Source organism: Pelodiscus sinensis, unplaced genomic scaffold, assembly GCF_049634645.1.
Source record: "Pelodiscus sinensis isolate JC-2024 unplaced genomic scaffold, ASM4963464v1 ctg136, whole genome shotgun sequence".
NCBI lineage: Eukaryota > Metazoa > Chordata > Testudines > Trionychidae > Pelodiscus > Pelodiscus sinensis.
Window position 1 is genome coordinate 50,425 of NW_027465956.1, and position 26,816 is coordinate 77,240.

A 26,816-nucleotide genomic window follows, 5' to 3' on the forward strand; every position below is an offset into this window, starting at 1 on the left:
TTCCCGACGGCTGCGGACTAGAAGCTGATGCTGCCAGAGAGGCGGAGCCACCGCAGCCTGGGGCACATGCTTGAGGAACAAGCGCCTGGGGCGGCCATGTGGCACCTAGCCCCTCCCGCCCCCAGGCCAGGAACGCTCCCCACGCAGGCCACGGCACGCGGCGGAGAAGGACTGGATTTATTGAGTCATGACTTGTTACATCACAGTTGGGGAATTCTCCGTCCCATCCCCGAGGACACCGGATTCCTTCCAAGTCAAAGTGCGCAGAGACGCTTCACAGTTTGAATGCTTCATGTAAGCAGAACTGAGGCAGTGACAATGGCAAACTCCAAATCGCCATGGCGGCCATGTGAAAAAATAATACAAACTCTTCTCTTTAAATATAGTACAGAAAATTAACCTGAATAAACGTAGCATGAACAGCAGCACCGCACCGCAAAACCTGCCAGGGCTGCCTCCAGGCCAGAGCCCTGCCGGCCTTCCCCCGAGACCCCGCCCGGCGCTGGGCAAGAGGCTGCAGCCCCCGCACGGAGCCTTTGTAGTGCGTGAGAAAGGAAAGGAAATCAGCTGTTGCCCCCCTTCTCCGAAAACCGAGTGGTGCGCTTGCGACCGTCGGGGCACACCCTCCGTGGAGGGAGGCGGGAGCAGGCATGTGCAGGGAGGAGTCACGCTGCAGAAGAGACATGCACATCACTGTACAGACGCGGGGAGAGGGAGGTGCGCAGCACGGACACGCTCACTCTCACTCACAGGCCGGGCACCGTCACGCCTGCTGAGACACGCCCGGCGCATGCACCCGCGCCAGCCCTGCAGGCACCGCGCCCCCACGAGACACGCCCGCCCCCACGGGCACGGCGCCCCCGCGAGACACGCCCAGTACCATCCTACCCCATGGGCTCCAGCCAGCCAAGGATGCTGGGGGGCTCCACAGCCTGTCACGCACGAGGCGTGTGGTCCCTGGGGCTTGGCTCTGCCCCAGGATCCCGGCGGACGGGAGCAAAGATGGAAGCAAGGAGAGGAGAGAGCGCGGGGCAATTGCGCAGGGCATGAGCAGCCAGCACCCCGGGGGAGCTGGGAAAGGCTTTTACCGAGAGGTGTGCTGGAGCAGGGCAGGAAAGGGGCCAGGATCAGACCCCCTCTGGCAAAGGCCTGTCAGGCCTGGCTGGCCACATGCCAAGCTCAGTGCTGGCAAAGGGAGGGGCGCTGGAGGCTCAGGGAGGGGGAGTGACACAGGGACTCCAAAAGGGTTTGTGGGACCCCCCCATCACTAAGGAGGGGCACTGCCACAGTTATCCCCTGGGCTGAGGGCCCCGCCCCTGAGCAATGCCCACATTCCCCATCTCCTGCACCCCGCCTGCCCACAGCCAGGCAGCCCAGAGACCCCTTTGCTGTGCCGGGTCAGGCCCCTGGGGGGGGCAGGTCCCCCTTGCTCCGAGGAGCCTGCAAAGGCCTGTGCCGGCCCAGGCGTGGGGGAGAGCAGGCCCCGCCCCGCCGCAGGGGGCCATGTACCCAGGGCCAGGGCCAGCCTGTGCTCGGAAGTGCAGCAAGGACTGGACAGCAAACACAGCAAGAGAAGCGCCGAGCTGCGCTGAGGCACCCCAGAGATCCAGCCCTGGGGGAGCCGTGCAGACGGGGCTGCGCTCGCCCCCCCGGGCAGTGCACCCCATGCGCTGAGTGTGGGGGGGCGGGAGCTGCCCCCGGCCTGGCTGCTGCCGAGCTCTCAGTCGGGGACCTCGGGGTGCACGGGCAGCCCGCCCTCGCCGCGCCGGTATGACTCCCAAAAAGCCCGTTCCAGCTGCTCCAGCTGCGCGCTCAGCGGCAGGCCGATCTCCAGATGCATGTGCAGCACTTCCAGCCACTGTGCCAGCCGGGGGAAGGAGGGCCTAGGGGAGAGAGCCAGTGAGCTCCTGAGCGCCAGGCCAGCCCCCTCCCCCTCCGCCTCAGCACGGGGCCGGTCCCCTCCCCTCCCCTTCCCCCTCAGCAGGGGGCCAGCCCCCCTTCCCCTGGCCCCCTCAGTGCGGGCCCAGCCCTCTCACCCATCAGAGCTCAGCATGGGGATCAGAGACTCCCCCGCCTGCCCCGGGGGAAGCACCCAGTGGCTGGGGCAGGGGCCTGTTCAAGTCCCCCGGCAGCGGAGTCTGGAGCGGCTGTGCAGGCGTTCATGGGGTCCCTCTGGTTCCCACACGCCGTGCCCGGGGCTGGCTGGACTCCCTGGCTCACCGCTTCTCCGGGTCCATGTCGCAGCAGCACACGGCGATGGGGAAGAAGCTGGGGGGACAGGCGGGGGGGCAGTACCGCTCCAGGAAGCCTCGCACGTTGAGGCCGAAGTCCATGGTCCTGGGCAGGTAGTCGGGGTCGGCGCTGACCCGGCCAATGATCTGGGGTGGGGAGGCAGATGGGGTCAGCACAAGTCCCCCGGGAGCCTGGGACAGGCGGCCGCCCGTGCCACAGGACCGGGTGCCAGGGGAGCGGCAGAGGGAGAGGGCAGGACCCAGGGGAGGCACTTGCCTCACACAGAACGATGCCAAATGAGAAGACGTCGACTTTCTCGTCGTAGCTCCTGCCTGTGGGGAAAGAGGAGATGGGTCAGGCCCCACCTCACCGCTCTTCGCACTGCCCCTGCCGGCCTGGGGATGGGCCGACCCCGCATTGCTAGGCAACGGGCCTGCTGCTGCAGACGCCCGCGACGCCCCCATGGGCTGCTCCCAGCGGGGCCCGGGCCCTGGGCTCACCATTGATCATCTCCGGGGCCATCCAGTAGGGGTTCCCCACCACCGTGTAGCGCTTCTTGCGGTCCGGCTTCTTCAGGGTCTTGAGCTGCTCCGGCTGGTTCTTTTCATCCACCATGAGCCGGGCCAGCCCGAAGTCGGCCACCACCACGCTCCTGTTCTGAGCCGGAGAGATGGGCACCGGTCAGTCACTCGTGGCGGGGGAGCCGAGCAGCCCTGGGCAGGGATCAGCCACCTCCGCCCGGAGACTTCTCAGCCAGGGCTGCCGGATGGCTCCCCTGTACCCAGCCCGGCCCAGGGCTCCGTGCGCAGACAGAGCTGGGCTGGGCCACGCTCAGCAGCAGCAGCACTCACCTCCCGCACCAGGCAGTTGTGAGTGTTGAGATCACGATGGATGATGTTCATCGAGTGCAGGTAAGCCTAGGGGAGGGCCAGGGTCAGAAAGGCACCTACTCACTGCACCCTTCTGCACAGGGCAGCCCCTGGCCCTCGGTCCCTGCATATGGCACCTCTGCCTGTGTGTGCACAGCAACACCCCCCTAAGCACCCCCGCAGCACCCGCCTGTGCGTGCACAGCAACACCCCCATAAACACCCCCACAGCACCCGCCTGTGCGTGCACAGCAACACCCCCCTAAGCACCCCCGCAGCGCCCGCCTGTGCGTGCACAGCAACACCCCCCTAAACACCCCTGCAGCGCCCGCCTGTGCGTGCACAGCAACACCCCCCTAAACACCCCTGCAGCACCCGCCTGTGCGTGCACAGCAACACCCCCCTAAGCACCCCCGCAGCGCCCGCCTGGGCGTGCACAGCAACACCCCCCTAAACACCCCTGCAGCGCCCGCCTGTGCGTGCACAGCAACACCCCCCTAAACACCCACGTAGCGCCCGCCTGTGCATGCACAGCAACACCCCCATAAATACCCACATAGCTCCTGCCTGTGCATGCACAGCAACACCCCCATAAATACCCACATAGTGCCCGCCTGTGCATGCACATGTATAGACTGTCAGCGAGACCCCTATTGTTCCCCCTGCCTGCAAGCCCTGCTGTCCCTTTGTATGGAGTGTCCATCGCTCCCCACCCGTGAACCAGGTGTGTGCACTCAGCAAACACTCCCACAGCAGCTCAGCCCCTGGCAGTGCCCCTCCCCCGGCCCACCCTCTGCTTGGACCCGCACTCACCATCCCGGATGCAATGTCCTTGGCAAAGCTCACGCGCTGGCTCCAGGGGTACTGGCTGTCCTGCAGGGGCCAGGCGTCCATTAGTGCCAAGAGGGAAGGGCAGCTTACCTGGAGCAGTCCTTGGCCAAGGCCCACACCCTGCCCGGGAGCACCGAGCGATGGCTTGCACAGCCACGGCCCGGCCTGCCCGGCCCCACTCCACGGGCCACGGCCCGGCCTGCCCGGCCCTGGGAGAGTCCGGTCTTCCTCCACGGGCCACAGCCCAGCCTGCCCGGCCCCACTCCACGGGCCACGGCCCAGCCTGCCCGGCCCCACTCCACGGGCCACGGCCCAGCCTCCCCGGCCCCAGGAGAGCCCGGTCCCACTCTACGGGCCACGGCCCAGCCTGCCCGGCCCCGGGAGAGCCCGGCCACACTCCACAGGCCACGGCCCAGCCTGCCCGGCCCCACTCCACAGGCCACAGCCCAGCCTCCCCAGCCCCGGGAGAGCCCGGCCCCACTCCACGGGCCACGGCCCAGCCTGCCCGGCCCCAGGAGAGCCCGGCCCCACTCCACGGGCCACGGCCCAGCCTGCCCGGTCCTGGGAGAGCCCGGCCCCACTCCACGGGCCACGGCCCAGCCTCCCCGGCCCCGGGAGAGCCCGGCCCCACTCCACAGGCCACGGCCCAGCCTGCCCGGCCCCGGGAGAGCCCGGCCCCACTCCACGGGCCACGGCCCAGCCTCCCCGGCCCCGGGAGAGCCCGGTCCCACTCTACGGGCCACGGCCCAGCCTGCCCGGCCCCGGGAGAGCCCGGCCACACTCCACAAGCCACGGCCCAGCCTGCCCGGCCCCACTCCACAGGCCACAGCCCAGCCTCCCCGGCCCCGGGAGAGCCCGGCCCCACTCCACAGGCCACGGCCCAGCCTGCCCGGCCCCGGGAGAGCCCGGCCCCACTCCACGGGCCACAGCCCAGCCTCCCCAGCCCCGGGAGAGCCCGGCCCCACTCCACGGGCCACGGCCCAGCCTGCCCGGCCCCAGGAGAGCCCGGCCACACTCTACGGGCCACGGCCCAGCCTGCCCGGTCCTGGGAGAGCCCGGCCCCACTCCACGGGCCACGGCCCAGCCTCCCCGGCCCTGGGAGAGCCCGGCCCCACTCCACGGGCCACGGCCCAGCCTGCCCGGCCCCGGGAGAGCCCGGCCCCACTCCACGGGCCACGGCCCAGCCTCCCCGGCCCCGGGAGAGCCCGGCCCCACTCCACGGGCCACGGCCCAGCCTCCCCGGCCCCGGGAGAGCCCGGCCCCACTCCACGGGCCACAGGCCACAGCCCAGCCTGCCCGGCCCCACTGCCCGTGACCCATGTTATGCCAACAGGGCCATGAGCAATCTTGGACGTTATGCCCCAACCGAACTGTGGCCTAGGTGCCCGAGGGAAGAGTGGGGCTCCAGGCTGGGGCAGCCCCCCTGCTCACCATGCTCTTTATGATGCCGCGCAGGGTTCCCCCTTTGATGTATTCGGTGATGAAATTCAACCTCTTGTCCTTGTACAGCACCCCGATAAACTTTAGCACGTTGGGGTGCTCCAGGCACCTCATCACTTTCACCTACAGGAGCCAAAGTGCCTTGTTCAGAGCGGGGCCTCTGCGACCATCTAGTCCAAGCCCTGTGGAGCCCAGGTGGAGACCTGCCCCCAGAGCAGGGCCGCCCGTCCGCTCTGAAGACCGGCCCCCGCACCAGCCAGGTGAGCTCCTCGCTTGTTTCTAACCCAGCCCTACCCAGCTTCAGCTTCCTGCTCACTAGACCCATTGCTGCTCCCTGGCACACTGGGCTCAGCAGCCCCCTCGCCTGCCCTCCCTTAGGCTGCTAGTGTCAGTCTCTAACAGGCCAGTTTTCACTCCTCCACTCATTCCAGAAAGCCTGTGGCAAGGTCCCTCCCGCAAGGCTCTTACGTCAAGCGAGCTGTCACGGGCTAAGAGGGACTGAGACAGAAGACAAAGGGTAGGAATCAATGGTCAGTTCTCAGACTGGAGAGGAAACTCGTGGGGCCCCACAAGGGTCCGTCCTGGGACCCGCCCTATTCAACTTACGCATAAATCATCTGGACAAAGGGGGAAACAGGGAGCTGGCAAAATATGCAGATGATGCCAAACCGCTCAAGATAGTTAAGCCAAAGCAGAGTGTGAAGAGCTTCAAAGAGATCTCACCAAACTAAGTGATTGGGTAACAAGATGGAAATGAATGTTCATGTTGATAAATACAAAGTAAAGCACATTGGAAAACATAATCCCAACTATCCCTACAAAATGATGGGGACTAAATTAGCTATTACAACTCAAGAGAGATCTTGGAGTCATTGTGGCTAGTTCTCTGAAAACATCCACTCAGTGTGCAGTGGCAGTCAAAAAGGCAAACAGGGTATTAGGAATCATTAAAAAAGGGACAGAGAATAAGACGGAGAATATCTTATTGCCTCTGTATTAAACCACGGGACGCCCACATCTTGAATACTGCGTATAGCTGTGGTTGCATCTAAAAAAATTATACTGGCACTGGAAAAGGTTCAGAGAAGGGCAACTAAAATGTTGAGGGGTTTGGAACGGGTCCCAGGTGAGGAAAGATTAAAGCGACTGGGACTTTTCAGCTTAGAAAAGAGGAGACAAATGGGGGATAGGCCAGAGGTCTATAAAATCATGACAGATATGGAAAAAGTGAATAAGGAAAAGTTATTTACTTGTTCCCATTACATACGAACTAGGGGTCACCAAATGAAATCAATAGGCAGCAGGTTTCAAACAAACAAAAGGAAGTTTGACTTCACTCAGCGCACAGTCAACCTGTGGAACTCCTTGCCAGAGGATGTGGTGAAGGCCAGGACTTTAACAGGGCTCAAAAAAGAGCTAGCTAGATTCATGGAGGTTAGGCCCATCAACGGCTGTGAGCCAGGATGGGCAGGGATGGTGTCCTGAGCCTTTGTTGGTCTGGAGTGGGTGACGGGAGGGATCACGTGAGGATTCCCTCCTTCTGGAGCACTTGGCACTGGCCATCGTGGGCAGACAGGACCCTGGGCTGGACGGACCTTTGGGCTGACCCGCTCTGACCTACCAACCCGCCGTGTGATCCCCTTGTCGAACCCAGAGGAAACGTTGCAATTCCCGTTCCGCTCCCAGGGTCACACCAGGCCTCTTAGCCCCAGCACTGTGCTGGCAGCCTGTGCGGCAGGTTATCCCAGGGGCTGCTCCCGGGGCAGCTCGGCTGGGATCCCCCTTACAGACCTGGCGTCTGGCTGCCCTAACACACTTTGCTTGTGTCCCATGTGCTAGCTGGCGCCAGATCAGTGCCCTGCCCTCTGCTGCTGAGCTGTATGCCATCCGCAAGCCTGAGCAGCCACGGCTTCGTGGTCTCGTGCCGCCCTAAGAGGTCCCAGTCCAGCCCCTGCCCGAGGAAGAATCAAGGATGGCCTGACTCCGGCCATCCCCAGGGACACCGACCCCAGAGCCCGTCCAGCCGGCTCTTCAAACCTCCAGGGACAGAGATTCCACAGAGGCCACTGGCTCCGTGCTTGACCACCCGGCAGTTCCAAAGCTCTTCCCTGCACCCCTAGCCCCAGCGTGAGCCCATCCTCAGTGGTTAAGGAACAAGTTCACGCCTCCTCCTCGTAACACCCTTTGACCTGCGAAGGCTTCTGCCCCTGCTCAGCCTCCCTCTCCAGACGAAACAAGCCCAGTTTCCTCAGGCTTCCCTCCTAGGCCCTGCTTTCTAGACCCTTCCTCATTGTCATCTGGACCTTCTCCAGACCGGCGCGCAGCAGAGAGCGGCCACGCCTGTGTCTCGCTTACAACACCCGTTAACACAGCCCAGCACAACGTTTTGCAACAGCGTGACACTGGTGACTCGTGTTGCTTGTGGTCCTCTGACCCCAAGATCCCCTTCTGCAGGGCTCGGTCACTTCCCCTTCTGTACGTGTGAAACCGACTGTTCCTCCCTCAGCGCAGCATGTGGCACTTGGCACACTCCCCTCCCCCGACCTCAGACCAGTGCTCCGCTTTGTCCGGGTCAGTTTGAATTCTGACCCAGCCATGAAGCACGTGCAGCCCCTCCCGGCCCCTGGCTTTAGCGCCCTCTCCGCCACTGTCCAAAGCGTGCTGAGCACACGGAGCAAAGCCAGGCTGAGCGCCACTGCGGGCATCTTCCAGTCAGTTTGTCCAGGCCAGGGGCTCAACCGTCCTTGTGCCAGGACCCCTTCGGACAAGGAAAATGCCTCCTGGGCCCTTGGAGCCGGGCCCCGATGCTCTGGGCGGGTGAGGGAGGCAGGCCTATTGCCAGAGGACTGGCAGGACTCACCTCTTTCAGGAACGCCCGCTGGGTCTCCTCATCAAAGCGGATCAGCTCCTTCATGACCATCACCTCGCCCGTCTCCCGGTGCGTCACCTGGCAGGGAAGGGCCGGATGTTGGGGGACAAGCGGCAGCGGACACAGGCCCTCCCTTCCCTCAGCAGCCCCTGGGGACTGAGCTCTCTGCATGGGGCTGAGCCCACGACCCGGCCGCCAGGGCCAGGGCCCTGCACTGCCAGCCAGACGGAGGCCCGAGGGGCCTGCCCGCTGTCCTGGGCTCCAGCAGAGTGGGGAGGGCCCGGGGGCAGTACCTTGATGGCCTGTCCAAAGCAACCCTTGCCCAGCACCTCGCCGTGGATGAGGTCGGAGGGCCGGAAAATGCGGTGCGTGCGGGAGACCACGCGCAGCGACTCGGAGCGGCCGATGTCCTTGCGCTGGGAGGCCGGGGAGCCCATGGAGCTGGTGCATGGGGACTTGTCGATGCTGCAGCTTCTCCTGCGGAGCCGGGCACAGAGGCAGCCAGTCAGTGGGGCTGGGCTCTCCCACCGGGGCTCCCCCCAGCCGTGGGCAGCCATGTCCTTACATGACTGGCCTCTGGCTCCCGGCGCTGGGCTCGCCGCAGGGCGAGCGCTGGGGGCTGCGCAGGCCGGCCAGAGGGCTGCTCTCCAGCACCGCCTCGCGGGCCCCCACCTCGTGCGGGTCGTGCTCGATGGTCAGCTGGAGCAGGCGGCTGCTCTCCTGGATCAGCAGGTCAATCTGCAGGCACAGAGGGAGGGGGTCAGGCCGGGGCGGCTGCACCGGGCCCTGCCGGGAGCGGGGGGTGCGTACCTCGTCCAGCGGGACATGGCGGATGGGAGTGCCGTTGATCTCCAGGATCCGGTCCCCCACATGGATGGAGTTCTTCATGTCCGGGCTGATGCAGGCTGGGTCCACTCTGGGGCAGGGCGCAGGGTTCGGTGAGCACATGGCTTGTACCCCAGGACGGAGCCCTCAGGGCCGGGCACCCGAACTCTCTGCCCAGCCCCGAGCCCTCCCCCCACTCGCCGAACCCTCTGCCCAGCCCCGAGCCCTCCCCCCACTCGCCGAACCCTCTGCCCAGCCCCGAGCCCTCCCCCCACTCGCCGAATCCTCTGCCCAGCCCCGAGCCCTCCCCCCACTCGCCGAATCCTCTGCCCAGCCCCGAGCCCCCCCCACACTCGCCGAACCCTCTGCCCAGCCCCGAGCCCCCCCCCACTCGCCGAACCCTCTGCCCAGCCCCGAGCCCTCCCCCCACTCGCCGAACCCTCTGCCCAGCCCCGAGCCCCCCCCCACTCGCCGAACCCTCTGCCCAGCCCCGACCCCCCCCCCCTCGCTGAACTCCTCGACCCCGTCCCCGTCCCACACCATCTCCATAGTGGTGCACATAACAAAATTCATTTTGCCCATGCATGGGAACACTGATGCCCATGAGTTCCAGGCCCGCTGCCTCTGGAGGGCCCCCCATGCTGGCGCTAGCGCCCTGCCCCGCGCGGGTACGTACTCTCGGACCCGGACGGTGTGGGAGTGCTCCGAGCCGCAGCCTGGGGGGGCGCAGTGCTGGTCGATGGACACCGAGAAGCCCCTTTTGCCGTCACTGCAGGCCGGGATGGAGACCAGCGTGACCGTGTGGGGGATCCTCGCTCCCGGGGAGTCGGGCAGGGTCTGCTCGATCACCGGGGTCACCACCATCTGGTAATAGCAATGCCCGCTGGGGGCAGACACGCCAGGCCACTCTCTTAGCAGGTTCCTGTGGGGCTAGGGGAGCCCGTCCCAAGAGAGCAGGGAGCAGCCAGTCTGTGGCTTGAGCCCCCAGCCTGCAACCTGCCTCCCGCTCCCTAGTGCCCAGCGGCTGCCCCGGGCCGGGAACTGGAGCACCCAGCCCCCCCCACAGGAACGTCCCGGGAGCGCCACTGCCCTGGAGGGGAGGGGACAGGCCCTGGCCCCGCCCACGTACCAGTACAGCTTGGAGCGCTCCACGAGGGCGTAGGTGTCGCCGTCGCCGATGAAGGCCCGGCAGCGCAGGCAGCTGAAGCACTCGGGGTGATACTTTTGCTCCCCAGCCACCTGTGCGGATCACAGGACCCTCGAGTCACAGAACTGGCCGGGCCCGTCCCCTGCCCCCAGACGCTGGGCCAGGGTCAGCACGCCTCTGGCTGCGCCCCCAGCGCTCCGGTCCCGTCCCATGGGCCGCAGGCTGCTGACCCTGGGCCGGGCAGGCGCACGGGACCGGCTGTTGGGACTGGGTCACATCCTGCTCTGAGCTCAGGACCCCTCATGGTGCCGCTCCCAGGGAACTCCTTGGGGGGCAAGAGGAGCCAGCTCTGCCCGCTCTGCGCCCCATGCTGTGCCCCACTCTGCACTGCATATCGGGCACAAGGGGTGGCAGCCCTGTGCCAGGCCCCCACCTTGGCTTCCCAGGGCAGAGCCTGGGACTCCGCCACCCTGGCCCGTGCAGTGGGCTCGGGCTGCTCACACACTCTCCTGGCAGGGGAAACAGAGCCGGCTCCAGGCTCTTCAGACACAGAAGCCAGGCAAGCCAGGGGAGGGGACACAGGGAGCTGGCCAGGGCCTGCGCTAAGGCTGCAGTGCCCTGCAAGGAGGGCAGCTCCGTGGGCATCGCTGGCTTAACCGGGGCCAAGGAAATGGCAGCCGGATGTGAGGGCCCAGGCACAAACCCCTGGGGCTCCCTGGCCAGGGTGCAGAGCCCCTCTCTGCCCGCTGCTCGTGCGCAAGGGGAAGCTGCCATGAGCTGGGCCTGTCACATGGCTGCCCCCCCCCCCCCCCCCGGCCTTTCCCCGCTGTGGAAATGACTTGACAAGCGCCGAAGGGGGAACCGCAGAGGCAGGGCCGCCCGCAAGGCACTGTCAGGAAACGGCTCAGCACAGCACTTCTGGGGCCACCTCCTGGGCCGGGGGCGGGGCAGGACGGGCTCTCCTGGCAGCCTGCTCCGCCCTGGCGGAGCCCCGGGCCTCAGACAGACACACGCACAGAGGCGGGCAGCCGGCGGGGGGCAGCCTCAGGGGCCGGGCCGTCCGACGTTCAGGAACCGCAAGGCGATCGCCTGGCAGGTGGGGACATCCCGGCGCCGCCGCCTCACTGGGCACCCCGGCGGCTGGGCAATGGTTCCCGGGGGCCACAGGCAGCCACCATGCACCTGGCCTGTTATTGCTACCGGCCCCGGCCCCCCGCCAGGTACCTCCTGAGCCCTTGCCTGCCGGGGCAGATTTCCCCCTCTCCCTCTCTAGGCACCTGGCTGTTCTCCAGCTCCCTGCTCAGCCCATGCCTTCACCCACCATCAAATGACACTAGAGACACCAGCAAGCTCCCAGCCCCGGCGGGAATGCAGCCCCACCCCCCCCAGGCAGGCCCTTACCTGCAGCACGGAGCGGGACCAGCTCCCCCAGTGCGTGAGCCAGGCTGTGCCTCCCATGGTGCTGGGCCAGCGAGTGACTCTGAGCCGGGGGGCGACTTACACACCCAGCCCACGGCTGGGAAGTCCCCCTTTCCAATGAGCTCATCTCCCCACGGCCCAGCTAGCACCGCCCATCCCGCGGGGGGAGTCCAGCCAGGGCTCCCCGCCAGACCCCTGGGTGTGCGGGGATCCCCCGCCTGGGCCCTGAGTCACGGGGAGAGCCCTGGCCCCAGTCAGCAGGCCGGGCAGCCCCCGGGCCGGCTGCCCGCCCAGAGCCCAGCGCCCAGGCTCAGCCTGCCCCGGCAACTACTCACCATGACCAGCCCCTTGGCGATGTGCTCCGAGCAGCCATGGCACAACTCCCCGAAGCGGGCCCAGTAGTCTTTCTTGCAGTACAGGCGCCCGTCCCTCTCGTAGTACTGGTGGCACAGCAGGGCCCCGCACTCGCAGCACCTGCGGCAGGGACGGCAGGGCCCTTTGCAGCAGAGGAGTAAGCGGACCCGGGGGGCTGCCTCCCTCGAACGTCTGCCCCTCACCGCCTCTCCCCCGGCTCCCACAGACACCCCAAACTCTCACTGCGCCCCTCCCCCGGCTCCCGAACTCTCACTGCGCCCCTCCCCTGGCTCCCATAGACACCCCAAACTCTCACTGCGTCCCTCCCCCGGCTCCCAAACTCTCACTACGCCCCTCCCCCGGCTCCGACAGACACCCCAAAGTCTCACTGCGCCCCTCCCCCAGCTCCCAAACTATCACTGCGCCCCTCCCCTGGCTCCCACAGACACCCCAAACTCTGACTGCGCCCCTCCCCCGGCTCCCACAGACACCCCAAACTCTCACTGCGCCCCTCCCCCGGCTCCCAAACTCTCACTGCGCCCCTCCCCTGGCTCCCACAGACACCCCAAACTCTCACTGCGCCCCTCCCCCAGCTCCCAAACTATCACTGCGCCCCTCCCCTGGCTCCCACAGACACCCCAAACTCTCACTGCGCCCCTCCTCCGGCTCCCACAGACACCCCAAACTCTCACTGTGCCCCTCCCCCAGCTCCCACAGACACCCCAAAGTCTCACTGCGCCCCTCCCCCGGCTCCCACAGACACCCCAAAGTCTCACTGTGCTCCTCCCCCGGCTCCCACAGACACCCCAAACTCCCACTGTGCCCCCCCCGGCTCCCACAGACACCCCAAACTCCCACTGCGCCCCTCCCCCAGCTCCCACAGACACCCCAAACTCTCACTGCGCCCCTCCCCCGGCTCCCACAGACACCCCAAACTCTCACTGCGCCCCTCCCCCGGCTCCCACAGACACCCCAAACTCTCACTGCGCCCCTCCCCCGGCTCCCACAGACACCCCAAACTCTCACTGCACCCCTTCCCTGGGTCCCACAGACACCCCCATGCCATCTCTGGCCCATGAGCAAGTTGAGCCTGGCTGTGTGACCCGACTTCCCCCTTCTACTGCTGGGCATGGCTGAGCCAGCGGGGCCGGGCCAGGCCAGGGGCTGCAGGCCGCCAGGCGGGACCCCACCAGAAACAAGAGCTCCCCGAGCGCGGAAATGGGATACAATTAGAGACCAGCAGCAGTCAGGCAAGCACAGCCTGAGCCACCGTTAGACACCGAGGAGGTTAGCACACAGGAAGATGGGTCAGAATTAGACATGGGGATGTCTGTGGGAGCCGGGGGAGGGGCGCAGTGAGAGTTTGGGGTGTCTGTGGGAGCCAGGGGAGGGGCGCAGTGAGGCACGGGGGTGTCTGTGGTAGCCGGGGGAGGGGCGCAGTGAGAGTTTGGGGTGTCTGTAGGAGCCGGGGGAGGGGCGCAGTGAGAGTTTGGGGTGTCTGTGGGAGCCGGGGGAGGGGCACAGTGAGAGTTTGGAGTGCCTGTGGTAGCCGGGGGAGGGGCGCAGTGAGAGTTTGGGGTGTCTGTGGGAGCCGGGGGAGGGGCGCAGTGAGGCACAGGGGTGCCAGTGGGAGCTGGGGGAGGGGCACAGTGAGGCACGGGGGTGCCAGTGGGAGCCGGGGGAGGGGCGCAGTGATAGTTTGGGGTGTCTGTGGGAGCCAGGGAGAGGCACAGTGATAGTTTGGGGTGTCTGTGGGAGCCGGGGGAGGGGCGCAGTGAGGCACGGGGGTGCCAGTGGGAGCCGGGGGAGGGGCGCAGTGAGGCACGGGGGTGCCAGTGGGAGCCGGGGGAAGGGCGCAGTGAGAGTTTGGGGTGTCTGTGGGAGCCAGGGAGGGGCGCAGTGAGGCACGGGGGTGTCAGTCTAGGGAACGGGCGTGGGTTTTGGTGGGAGGAGTGGGGCTGGAGGGGTGAGGACAGAGGGCACACAGGGCTGGGCTGTCGGTGTAGGGATGTAAGCGACTAGTCGCTTCCCCCACTTTGCTGCCTCTGTGTCAGAGGCAGCAAGGGGTGGGGAGCAGGATGCCGGTGGGGCGCCGGCAGGGGAACAACACGAGTCCCTGCTCTCGGGGTCCTGCCTGCTGCGCCTCTGCCTTCGAAATGCGCAGGAGCCGCTTGGCGTGGTGCACCCCCCCTCGACTAACCGATGTTCCGTCCACACTGAACACCCGCATCGGCGGGGGCGGGGGAGCCCCTGCAGCCTCCTTTCCGGCCAGGGCGCCGCTGGCTGGCGTGTCAGTCAGCGACGTCCCGCCCTGGTGCCCCGTTGCGCACCCTGTCCAGCACACTCCAGCTCGGCTGAGCAATGAGGACATGGGCCCGGCCCGGCCATGTTAACCCTTGAGGTGCTGGCAGAGCAGCCCTGCTCTCCGCCCCGGGGACCAGCCCCAGCAGCGCCCTGGGCACCCCGCCCGCCCCCGCCTGGGGCTCGTGCACGCACAGACAGCAGCACAGTCCCCGAGGCGTGGCCTGCCCGAGGCTGGGCTCAATCCCACAGCGCCAGGGACCCTCACTTCCGTCCTGACCCCCAGGGCGCGTGGGGCGCCACACAAAGCAGCGGGACTTTTCCCAGGAAACGCTGCAGCGCAGGAGGCCCCTGAGCCTGGCCGGGGGAGGGACTCTGGCACCAGACGCTGCCCCCGGTTATTTTCCCTTCAGACTCTCGCCATCACCCCACACTGCCCAGCTGCCCCCTCCCGCGGCCTCGCCTCCGCTGCGTGCTGGCCAGGCGCATGCAGGGAGCAGGCTGTGGGGACAACTGGCCCCCGGCAAGAGGGCTGGGGAAGGGGCATTTCCTGCCGCGATTTCTAGCGGCTCCCGGCACTCTTGCTCCTTAGGGTGCCATCTCCCGTGGGGGCTTCCTGCCTCCACCACAAGCCCCCCGCCCTGGGGCCCGGCGCTAAGAACCCCGGCCATGGCAGCCGCGGGGCAAGCAGAGCAGCCCCAGCGCTTACTTGGCTCCAGCACTCAGGAAACGGCTCTTCTTGAGCACAGCCGTCAGCATCCTGCGAGCAGCCTGGAGCCAGGACCTCGCCGGCTCCTACAGATGCTGGGAAGAGCTGGGCGTGTGCGGGAGGGAGCAGGGGGACCAGGAACCCACGATATCAGCCTCCCCACGGCTCTGGCCCAAGTGACTCAGGGAAACGCGGCTCCCACTGCCCCCGCCCCACCCCGCATCCCCGGGAGGAAACCGAGCTGTAATCAGACGGGGACAGCACTTGCGCAGTGACAGCGACAGCTGGCCCCACGCCCCGGGGCTGGCTGGCCAGGAGTCACAGTTTCCCCTCCCCAGGGGCTGGCACACTCCTGCCAACCCGCCGGCCAGCCTACTGTGTCACGCGCCACATCAGGACCAACGTGTGCACCTGGCCCCGTACCCGCCCCCACGCACCCTCCCTGTACCCATCCAGGCCCTGCCACCCCGCATCGCAGCCCCCTGCCAGCACCCAGCGGCACAGCCCTGCGGAGGCAGGCAGGCCTCTGGGAGACAGACACACAGGTGCACCCCTGGGAGCGCGGAGAGCCTGGGGCTTCCCAGCTGTACTAGTCAACAGTGCTCCAGTGCAACCGTGTGCTGCTTGGCCCTGCTCACAGGGGACCCCACCCCCATCAGACTGATGCAGACCCACTTACCCCTGCAAACAGCCCCCCGCTGGGCACTGCAGTGCCCCTCCCCCGGCTGGGCCCTCACAGCACACAGGCCCCGTCCACATGCTCTCCAGCTGCCCAGCTACAGGAGCACGTGGGCTGTGGAGCAGAGCGCAGCCCAGCTTCCAGGACACGATGGGGGGCAAGTCTCCGGCAGCGCCCCAGGGACAGGCCAAGGGGCAGCTGCTTCTGGATTTGTGCAGCACCTCGTTCAAATCCCGACTCATCAGTTCACCAGCTCAGCGCCAGGTTTAACCGGTCAACTGACCACCTGTGGAACCCCCAGCCACAGGAGGGCTGCTGCTGCCTGCTCCCAGCCCCTCCCCGTGGTCCTGCACCTGCTAGAAACCCCACAGCGCCCTCTGCTGGGAGAGGCCAGGCCTGCAGCAGAGTGGCAGGGAGGGGCCTGGCAGCAAACCGTGGGCACAGGTGGAGCTGAAGGACGTGGGGCGCTGGACGCTCCCAGTCCCTCCCCCTTGCCCGACGTGCCAGGCCCTGCCTGTGCCCAGCCAGGCATGAGGGGCATCACCCATGGGGCCCAGCAAAGCCGCCCGCACTCCCCAGCCAGGCCCCAACTGCAGCAGGGATGCCCGGTCTCCCTGGCTGGTCTGGGTCTGGCACAGCCCTTCCTGACTGCCTGAGTGCGGGGGGCTGCAGTCGGAGGTACCTGGCCGGCGCCGAAGGCCGAGATGTATCCAGCAGAGTCTGTGCTGGGGGCAGAGAGGAGCCCAGGGAAGCCAGAATCCAAAGCAGAGAGCAAGGATCATAAACCACCAGGGTGTGCCAGGACTCCACAGCACCATCCCAGTGTGGCCCTGCGGGACTGTAGGGAGAACTGCAACCCCCCCACCTCCCAAAACACCTCACCCCAAGAGTGCTGTGGGTGTGAGACAGTGCACATGTGTATATCTGTGCAAGACTGTGTGTGTGTATATGTGACGTAGTGGGGGTACTTGCTGGGCTGTGGTGACCTCTGCTGTCTGGAGCAAGACCCAGCAGGGAAAACCTCATTATGCAAAGGTGACTCAAAAACCTGTCTGACCTGCGGCCCCCCATGGGGAGAAACAAAGGGAGGTGGAATGCTGCCCTGGCTGTGGGCAGGGCTGGAAGAGGGGAAGTTAGTTCCTGGCTGGAAGGCAGGGAAGAAGGAGCTGGGGGGGGGGGCTGGGACTCCCCTATCTCAAGGGGGGCACTGAGGCCTCTTAGCCCCAGTTCCTGTAACCAGATTACATCTGTGCTGCGCTGTGCTGGAGGAACAATAAACAACCTCCATTCTACTGGCTGGTGAAGTCTGTTCATGCCATTTCGGGGGTGCAGGAGATGGGAAAATCCCGACGCGTCGTCACAGTATATTTCTGTGTGAGACAATGCACATGTGTATATCTGTGCAAGACTGTGTGTGTGTGTATTTCTGTGAGACAATGCACGTGTGTATATCTGTGCAAGACTGTATGTGTGTGTATTTCTGTGAGACAATGCACATGTGTATATCTGTGCAAGACAGTGTGTGTGTGTGTATGTATGTGTGTGTATGTATTTCTGTGTGAGACAATGCACATGTGTATATCTGTGCAAGACTGTGTGTGTGTATATTTCTGTGAGACAATGCACATGTGTATATCTGTGCAAGACTGTGTGTGTGTGTTTCTGTGTGAGACAGTGTGTGCGCGTGTACATATGTGTGCAGGACACTGTAAGAGCGAGATAGCGCACGTGTATATGCGCGCGCGTGTGTGTAAGTGAGAAGTGCACGTGTATATCTGTGTGAGTGAGATATGCCTGTGTACACACACACACACACACACACACACACACACACACACACTGCCACCTTGTGGCCACGACCAGGAGGCGACACCAGCATCTGTCCCTGGACTTCTAGTGTTTGTTGTACCCAGCCGGCCAGGCTGGGGCATGAGGCTGCCCCTGGAGGCTCCTACCTGAAGCAGTCGGTGTGCCAGTCGGCATCCAGGGCCTGCAGGTATTGTCCATCGTAAATACTGTGCCCACAGCTTGCACACACAGGCAGGTCGCTTCCTGCAGGGCCCAGAGAGGCACTGGCTATCACACCCACGTGCAAGGGCACAGCCAGGCCCAGGAGAGCCAGTCTGGCTCCAAGGGCCCTGCACGTGTTAAGGCAACCATGGGGAAAGATGTGGGCAGGGGAGTGGGTGGGAAAGGGACAGGGCAGCAGGGGGCACCGTGGGCAGAGGACCCATGTGAGGGAGGAGAAGGAGGAGCCGGCATGCATGGGCAGGAGCATGCAGTGAAGGCAGGATGAGGCGTGGGGGGTGAAAGGGAGAGGGGAAAGGGGGAAGGGGAACAGAGATTGGGCAGAGGAGGAGGAGGGGGGACCGAGTCTGCCCCTCAGCAGGCTGGACATGCAGGGTGCCAGCAGGAGCAGGGGGGCTGCTGCCTGCTCCCCACTACCAGGACAGAGGCCCTGGCGCTGGCAGCAGAGGCTGGGAGGGCACCCAGCTCCGTGGGAGGTGGAAAGAGAACAGCTTGAAAGCGGAGCTGCCCACAGCAGTAAGGTGATAGGTGGGCCCGGGGAGGGGCCGTGCGCTGGCGCGTGGGCAGGGCAGCTAGGACAAGAGGGGCTGTTGTACCCCAGGCCAGGCCCCAGCTCAGAGGAGCGGGAGCCAGGGGCGGGCACAGGATGAGCCCCCCGCAGCCAGGGTGGGGGCGCAGCTGGCAAAGGACATTGCAAGGGGGGGGCCTTGGAGGGGAGGCTGCAGGTGACCCGGCCCCTGATGCCCTGGGAATAGGCGAGGGCTGCGGACAGCCCCGGCCCCACGCGGGCCTCCTGGCGAGGGATGCAGGGGCCAGGGTGGAGCAGGGATCCCGGCGGCGCCCCCCGGCAGCAGGGCTGGGGGGCAGCTTCTGGCTCAGCAGAGGCCGGGGCTGCCCGCAGTGGGACGCGCCCTGGAGGCCTCCCTAGCGCAGAACGGGGGGGCTCGGTGCCCCGCCCGGCCCCGGCTGCTCAAGGTCACGGCGCGGGGCCCGCGGGCGGCGAGCAGAGCCCGGGGCCGGGCCGGAGAAGCGGCGCCGGTTCCTGCCCGCAGCCGGCTGGCGGGGCGCCCCCATCTGCAGCGCAGCGGCGCCGGGCCGGGCCGGGCCGCGCTACGAACCTTCCTCCTCGCCCATGGGCTCGTCCCGCCAGGTGCAGCACAGGAGCATCAACCTCATGCGGCCGACGCCGGCCTGGGCGCGCCGCCGGCGGGCTCGCTCCGGCTCGCCGGGCAGGCTCGGGAGGGCAGGGCCACGCTCGGCGAGCGGGGCGGGAGCAGCAGCCGGGGCTGGCCAACCGCGCGGCGCCCTGGGAAAGAGCCGCCACAGAAGGAGGGGAGGGGGGCGAGCGGGACCGGGACCCCTGGCAGCAGCTGGCGCCGCGGGCGATGACCCGGGCCCCCCCGCCACACGCTCAGGCGGCGGGGCTCGCCCACCAAAGCGCCTGGCTCCGTGTGTCGGTCCCTACGGTGCCGCAGGAGCCCTCGCTTGAAAGTTACAGACAAACAGCTACCCCCGGGGCTGTAAAGTATCCCGCGACCCCCCCTCGCTGAGCCCCCGACCCATCCGCCCAGCCCCGACCCGCTCACCATCCATCCACCGACCGACCCCCGACCCATCCATCCATCCATCCACCGACTGAACCCCCGACCCATCCATCCATCCACCGACTGAACCCCCGGCCCATCCATCCATCCATCCATCCACTGACCGAACCCCCGGCCCATCCATCCATCCATCCACTGACCGAACCCCCGGCCCATCCATCCATCCATCCACCGACCGACCCCCGACCCATCCATCCATCCACTGACCGGACCCCCGGCCCATCCATCCGTCCACCGACCGACCCCCGACCCATCCATCCATCCACCGACCGACCCCCGACCCATCCATCCGTCCACCGACTGAACCCCCGACCCATCCATCCATCCACCGACCGACCCCCGACCCATCCATCCATCCACCGACTGAACCCCCAACCCATCCATCCATCCATCCACTGACCGACCCCCCGACCCATCCATCCATCCACCGACCGACCCCCCGACCCATCCATCCATCCACTGACCGAACCCCCGGCCCATCCATCCATCCACTGACCGAACCCCCGACCCATCCATCCATCCATCCACTGACCGAACCCCCGACCCATCCATCCATCCATCCACTGACCGACCCCCCGACCCATCCATCCATCCACCGACCGACCCCCCGACCCATCCATCCATCCACCGACTGAACCCCCGACCCATCCATCCATCCACTGACCGACCCCCCGACCCATCCATCCATCCACCGACCGACCCCCGACCCATCCATCCATCCACCGACCGAACCCCCGGCCCATCCATCCATCCACCGACCGACCCCCGACCCATCCATCCATCCACTGACCGACCCCCCGACCCATCCATCCATCCACCGACCGAACCCCCGGCCCATCCATCCATCCACCGACCGACCCCCGACCCATCCATCCATCCACCGACCGAACCCCCGGCCCATCCATCCATCCACTGACCGACCCCCCGACCCATCCATCCATCCACCGACCGACCCCCGACCCATCCATCCATCCACTGACCGACCCCCCGACCCATCCATCCATCCACTGACCGACCCCCCGACCCATCCATCCATCCACCGACCGACCCCCCGACCCATCCATCCACCGACCGACCCCCCGACCCATCCATCCATCCACCGACTGAACCCCCGACCCATCCATCCATCCACCGACCGACCCCCCGACCAATCCATCCATCCACCGACCGACCCCCGACCCATCCATCCATCCATCCACCGACTGAACCCCCGACCCATCCATCCATCCACTGACCGACCCCCCGACCCATCCATCCATCCACCGACCGACCCCCGACCCATCCATCCATCCATCCACTGACCGAACCCCCGACCCATCCATCCATCCACTGACCGACCCCCCGACCCATCCATCCATCCACCGACTGAACCCCCGACCCATCCATCCATCCACTGACCGACCCCCCGACCAATCCATCCATCCACCGACCGACCCCCGACCCATCCATCCATCCACCGACCGACCCCCGACCCATCCATCCATCCACTGACCGACCCCCCGACCAATCCATCCATCCACCGACCGACCCCCGACCCATGCATCCATCCACCGACCGACCCCCGACCCATCCATCCATCCATCCACTGACCGACCCCCCGACCCATCCATCCATCCACCGACCGACCCCCGACCCATCCATCCATCCATCCACTGACCGAACCCCCGGCCCATCCATCCATCCACTGACCGAACCCCCGACCCATCCATCCATCCACTGACCGACCCCCCGACCCATCCATCCATCCACCGACCGAACCACTGGCCCATCCATCCATCCACCAACCGACCCCCCGACCCATCCATCCATCCACCGACCGACCCCCCGACCCATCCATCCATCCACCGACTGAACCCCCGACCCATCCATCCATCCACCGACCGACCCCCCGACCCATCCATCCATCCACCGACCGACCCCCGACCCATCCATCCATCCACCGACTGAACCCCCGGCCCATCCATCCATCCACCGACCGACCCCCGACCCATCCATCCATCCACCGACCGAACCCCCGGCCCATCCATCCATCCACTGACCGACCCCCCGACCCATCCATCCATCCACCGACCGACCCCCGACCCATCCATCCATCCACTGACCGACCCCCCGACCCATCCATCCATCCACTGACCGACCCCCCGACCCATCCATCCATCCACCGACCGACCCCCCGACCCATCCATCCACCGACCGACCCCCCGACCCATCCATCCATCCACCGACTGAACCCCCGACCCATCCATCCATCCACCGACCGACCCCCCGACCAATCCATCCATCCACCGACCGACCCCCGACCCATCCATCCATCCATCCACCGACTGAACCCCCGACCCATCCATCCATCCACTGACCGACCCCCCGACCCATCCATCCATCCACCGACCGACCCCCGACCCATCCATCCATCCATCCACTGACCGAACCCCCGACCCATCCATCCATCCACTGACCGACCCCCCGACCCATCCATCCATCCACCGACTGAACCCCCGACCCATCCATCCATCCACTGACCGACCCCCCGACCAATCCATCCATCCACCGACCGACCCCCGACCCATCCATCCATCCACCGACCGACCCCCGACCCATCCATCCATCCACTGACCGACCCCCCGACCAATCCATCCATCCACCGACCGACCCCCGACCCATGCATCCATCCACCGACCGACCCCCGACCCATCCATCCATCCATCCACTGACCGACCCCCCGACCCATCCATCCATCCACCGACCGACCCCCGACCCATCCATCCATCCATCCACTGACCGAACCCCCGGCCCATCCATCCATCCACTGACCGAACCCCCGACCCATCCATCCATCCACTGACCGACCCCCCGACCCATCCATCCATCCACCGACCGAACCCCTGGCCCATCCATCCATCCACCAACCGACCCCCCGACCCATCCATCCATCCACCGACCGAACCCCCGGCCCATCCAAACATCCACCGACCGAACCCCCGACCCATCCATCCATCCACTGACCGACCCCCCGACCCATCCATCCATCCACCGACCGAACCCCCGGCCCATCCAAACATCCACCGACCGAACCCCCGACCCATCCATCCATCCACCGACTGAACCCCCGGCCCATCCAAACATCCACCGACCGAACCCCCGACCCATCCATCCATCAACCGACCGACCCCCCGACCCATACAAACATCCACCGACTGAACCCCCGACCCATCCAAACATCCACCGACCGCCCCCCCGACCTTTCCACCCACCGACCGACCCCCCGACCCATCCATCCATGCACCGACCGACCCCCCAACCCATCCATCCATGCACCGACCGACCCCCCGACCCATCCATCCACCGACCGACCCCCGACCCATCCACCCATCCATCCACTGACCGAACCCCCCGGCCCATCCATCCACCGACCGACCCCCGACCCATCCATCCATCCATCCACTGAACGAACCCCCGGCCCATCCATCCATCCACTGACCGAACCCCCGACCCATCCATCCATCCACTGACTGACCCCCCGACCCATCCATCCATCCACCGACCGAACCCCTGGCCCATCCATCCATCCACCAACCAACCCCCCGACCCATCCATCCATCCATCCACTGACCGAACCCCCGGCCCATCCATCCATCCACTGACCGAACCCCCAACCCATCCATCCATCCACTGACCGACCCCCCGACCCATCCATCCATCCACCGATCGAACCCCTGGCCCATCCATCCATCCACCAACCGACCCCCCGACCCATCCATCCATCCACCGACCGAACCCCCGGCCCATCCAAACATCCACCGACCGAACCCCCGACCTATCCAAACATCCACCGACTGAACCCCCGACCCATCCATCCATCAACCGACCGACCCCCCGACCCATCCAAACATCCACCGACTGAACCCCCGACCTTTCCACCCACCGACCGACCCCCCGACCCATCCACACACCGACCAACCCCCCGATCCAGCCATCCATCCACCGACCGACCCCCCGACCCGTCCATCCATGCACCGACCGACCCCCCAACCCATCCATCCATGCACCGACCGACCCCCCGACCCATCCATCCACCGACCGAACCCCCGACCCATCCATCCATCCACCGACCGAACCCCTGGCCCATCCAAACATCCACCGACCGAACCCCCGACCCATCCAAACATCCACCGACCGACCCCCCGACCTTTCCACCCACCGACCGACCCCCCGACCCATCCATCCACCGACAGACCCCCCAACCCATCCATCCATCCACCGACCAACCCCCCGACCCATCCACACACCGACCAACCCCCAGATCCAGCCATCCATCCACTGACCGATCCCCCGATCCATCCATCCATGCACCGACCGACCCCCCAACCCATCCGTCCATCCACCGACCGACCCCCCGACCCATCCATCCATCCACCGACCCCCCGACCCATCCACACACCGACCGACCCCCCGACCCATCCATCCACCGACCGACCCCCCGACCCATCCACCCACCCACCGACCCACCGCCCATCCACCCACCGACCGACCCCCGACCCATCCATCCACCGACCGACCCCCCGCCCATCCACCCACCGACCGACCCCCGACCCATCCATCCACCGACTGACCCCCCGACCCATCCATCCATCCACCGACCCCCCCCACCCATCCATCCATCCAGCGACCGACCCCCCGACCCATCCATCCACCGACCGACCCCCCGACCCATCCACCCACCCACCGACCCCCCGCCCCATCCACCCACCGACCGATCCCCGACCCATCCATCCACCGACTGACCCCCCGACCCATCCATCCATCCACCGACCCCCCCACCCATCCATCCATCCAGCGACCGACCCCCCGACCCATCCATCCACCGACCGACCCCCCGACCCATCCACCCACCCACCGACCCCCCGCCCCATCCACCCACCGACCGACCGCCGACCCATCCATCCACCGACCGACCCCCCGACCCATCCATCCATCCACCGACCCCCCCACCCATCCATCCATCCACCGACCGACCCCCCGACCCATCCATCCACCGACCGACCCCCCCACCCATCCATCCATCCACCGACCGACCCCCCGACCCATCCACCCACCGACCGAACCCCCGACCCATCCATCCACCGACCGACCCCCCGACCCATCCATCCATCCACCGACCCCCCCACCCATCCATCCATCCACCGACCGACCCCCCCGACCGATTCACCCACCGACCGACTCTCCGACCCATCCATCCATCCACCGACCCCCCGACCCATCCATCCACCGACCAACCCCCCGACCCATCCATCCATCCACCGAACCTCTGACCCATCTATCCATCCACCGACCGACCCCCCGACCCATCCACCCACCGACCGAACCCCCGATCCATCCATCCATCCACCGACCGACCCCCGACCCATCCATCCACCGACCGACCCCCCGACTCATCCACCCACCGACCGACTCCCTGACCCATCCACCCACCGACCGACCCCCGACCCATTCATCCACCGACCGACCCCCGACCCATCCACCCGCTGACCGACCTCCGACCCATCCATCCACCGACCGACCCCCGAACCATCCATCCATCCACCGACCCCCCGACCCATCCATCCATCCAGCGACCGAGCCCCCGACCCATCCATCCACCGACCAACCCCCGACCCATCCATCCACCGACTGAACCCCCAACCCATCCATCCATCCATCCACTGACCGACCCCCCGACCCATCCATCCATCCACCGACCGACCCCCCGACCCATCCATCCATCCACTGACCGAACCCCCGGCCCATCCATCCATCCACTGACCGAACCCCCGACCCATCCATCCATCCATCCACTGACCGAACCCCCGACCCATCCATCCATCCATCCACTGACCGACCCCCCGACCCATCCATCCATCCACCGACCGACCCCCCGACCCATCCATCCATCCACCGACCGACCCCCCGACCCATCCATCCATCCACCGACTGAACCCCCGACCCATCCATCCATCCACTGACCGACCCCCCGACCCATCCATCCATCCACCGACCGAACCCCCGGCCCATCCATCCATCCACCGACCGACCCCCGACCCATCCATCCATCCACCGACCGAACCCCCGGCCCATCCATCCATCCACTGACCGACCCCCCGACCCATCCATCCATCCACCGACCGACCACCGACCCATCCATCCATCCACTGACCGACCCCCCGACCCATCCATCCATCCACTGACCGACCCCCCGACCCATCCATCCATCCACCGACCGACCCCCCGACCCATCCATCCACCGACCGACCCCCCGACCCATCCATCCATCCACCGACTGAACCCCCGACCCATCCATCCATCCACCGACCGACCCCCCGACCAATCCATCCATCCACCGACCGACCCCCGACCCATCCATCCATCCATCCACCGACCCCCCGACCAATCCATCCATCCACCGACCGACCCCCGACCCATCCATCCATCCATCCACTGACCGACCCCCCGACCCATCCATCCATCCACCGACCGACCCCCGACCCATCCATCCATCCATCCACTGACCGAACCCCCGGCCCATCCATCCATCCACTGACCGAACCCCCGACCCATCCATCCATCCACTGACCGACCCCCCGACCCATCCATCCATCCACCGACCGAACCCCTGGCCCATCCATCCATCCACCAACCGACCCCCCGACCCATCCATCCATCCACCGACCGACCCCCCGACCCATCCATCCATCCACCGACTGAACCCCCGACCCATCCATCCATCCACCGACCGACCCCCCGACCCATCCATCCATCCACCGACCGACCCCCGACCCATCCATCCATCCACCGACCGAACCCCCGGCCCATCCATCCATCCACCGACCGACCCCCCGACCCATCCATCCATCCACCGACCGAACCCCCGGCCCATCCATCCATCCACTGACCGACCCCCCGACCCATCCATCCATCCACCGACCGACCCCCGACCCATCCATCCATCCACTGACCGACCCCCCGACCCATCCATCCATCCACTGACCGACCCCCCGACCCATCCATCCATCCACCGACCGACCCCCCGACCCATCCATCCACCGACCGACCCCCCGACCCATCCATCCATCCACCGACTGAACCCCCGACCCATCCATCCATCCACCGACCGACCCCCCGACCAATCCATCCATCCACCGACCGACCCCCGACCCATCCATCCATCCATCCACCGACTGAACCCCCGACCCATCCATCCATCCACTGACCGACCCCCCGACCCATCCATCCATCCACCGACCGACCCCCGACCCATCCATCCATCCATCCACTGACCGAACCCCCGACCCATCCATCCATCCACTGACCGACCCCCCGACCCATCCATCCATCCACCGACTGAACCCCCGACCCATCCATCCATCCACTGACCGACCCCCCGACCAATCCATCCATCCACCGACCGACCCCCGACCCATCCATCCATCCACCGACCGACCCCCGACCCATCCATCCATCCACTGACCGACCCCCC

The 26,816-nt window shown here is 66.4% G+C and overlaps 1 protein-coding gene across 2 annotated transcripts; it reads right to left on the reverse strand.

Annotated features, from left to right (window-relative positions):
* Positions 1 to 329: 329 nt before the first annotated feature.
* On the reverse strand, positions 330 to 18,978 carry LIMK1 (LIM domain kinase 1). 2 transcript variants are annotated; one of them, XM_075917332.1, is made up of 16 exons: positions 18,821 to 18,978; positions 17,630 to 17,726; positions 11,967 to 12,105; positions 10,195 to 10,304; positions 9,742 to 9,948; positions 9,051 to 9,156; positions 8,806 to 8,978; positions 8,534 to 8,717; positions 8,232 to 8,318; positions 5,363 to 5,494; positions 3,914 to 3,973; positions 3,084 to 3,149; positions 2,733 to 2,889; positions 2,509 to 2,564; positions 2,221 to 2,378; positions 330 to 1,883 (listed from the first exon to the last, which is right to left on the reverse strand). In XM_075917332.1, exons 1-16 carry the CDS (start codon positions 18,876 to 18,878, stop codon positions 1,721 to 1,723), a joined length of 1,953 nt encoding a protein of 650 aa, XP_075773447.1. In that variant the 5' UTR covers positions 18,879 to 18,978; the 3' UTR covers positions 330 to 1,720. The 2 variants fall into 2 exon arrangements, with proteins under 2 accessions (XP_075773447.1, XP_075773446.1); XM_075917331.1 differs by having other exon boundaries at positions 8,806 to 9,156.
* Between the last annotated feature and the right edge of the window lie 7,838 nt (positions 18,979 to 26,816).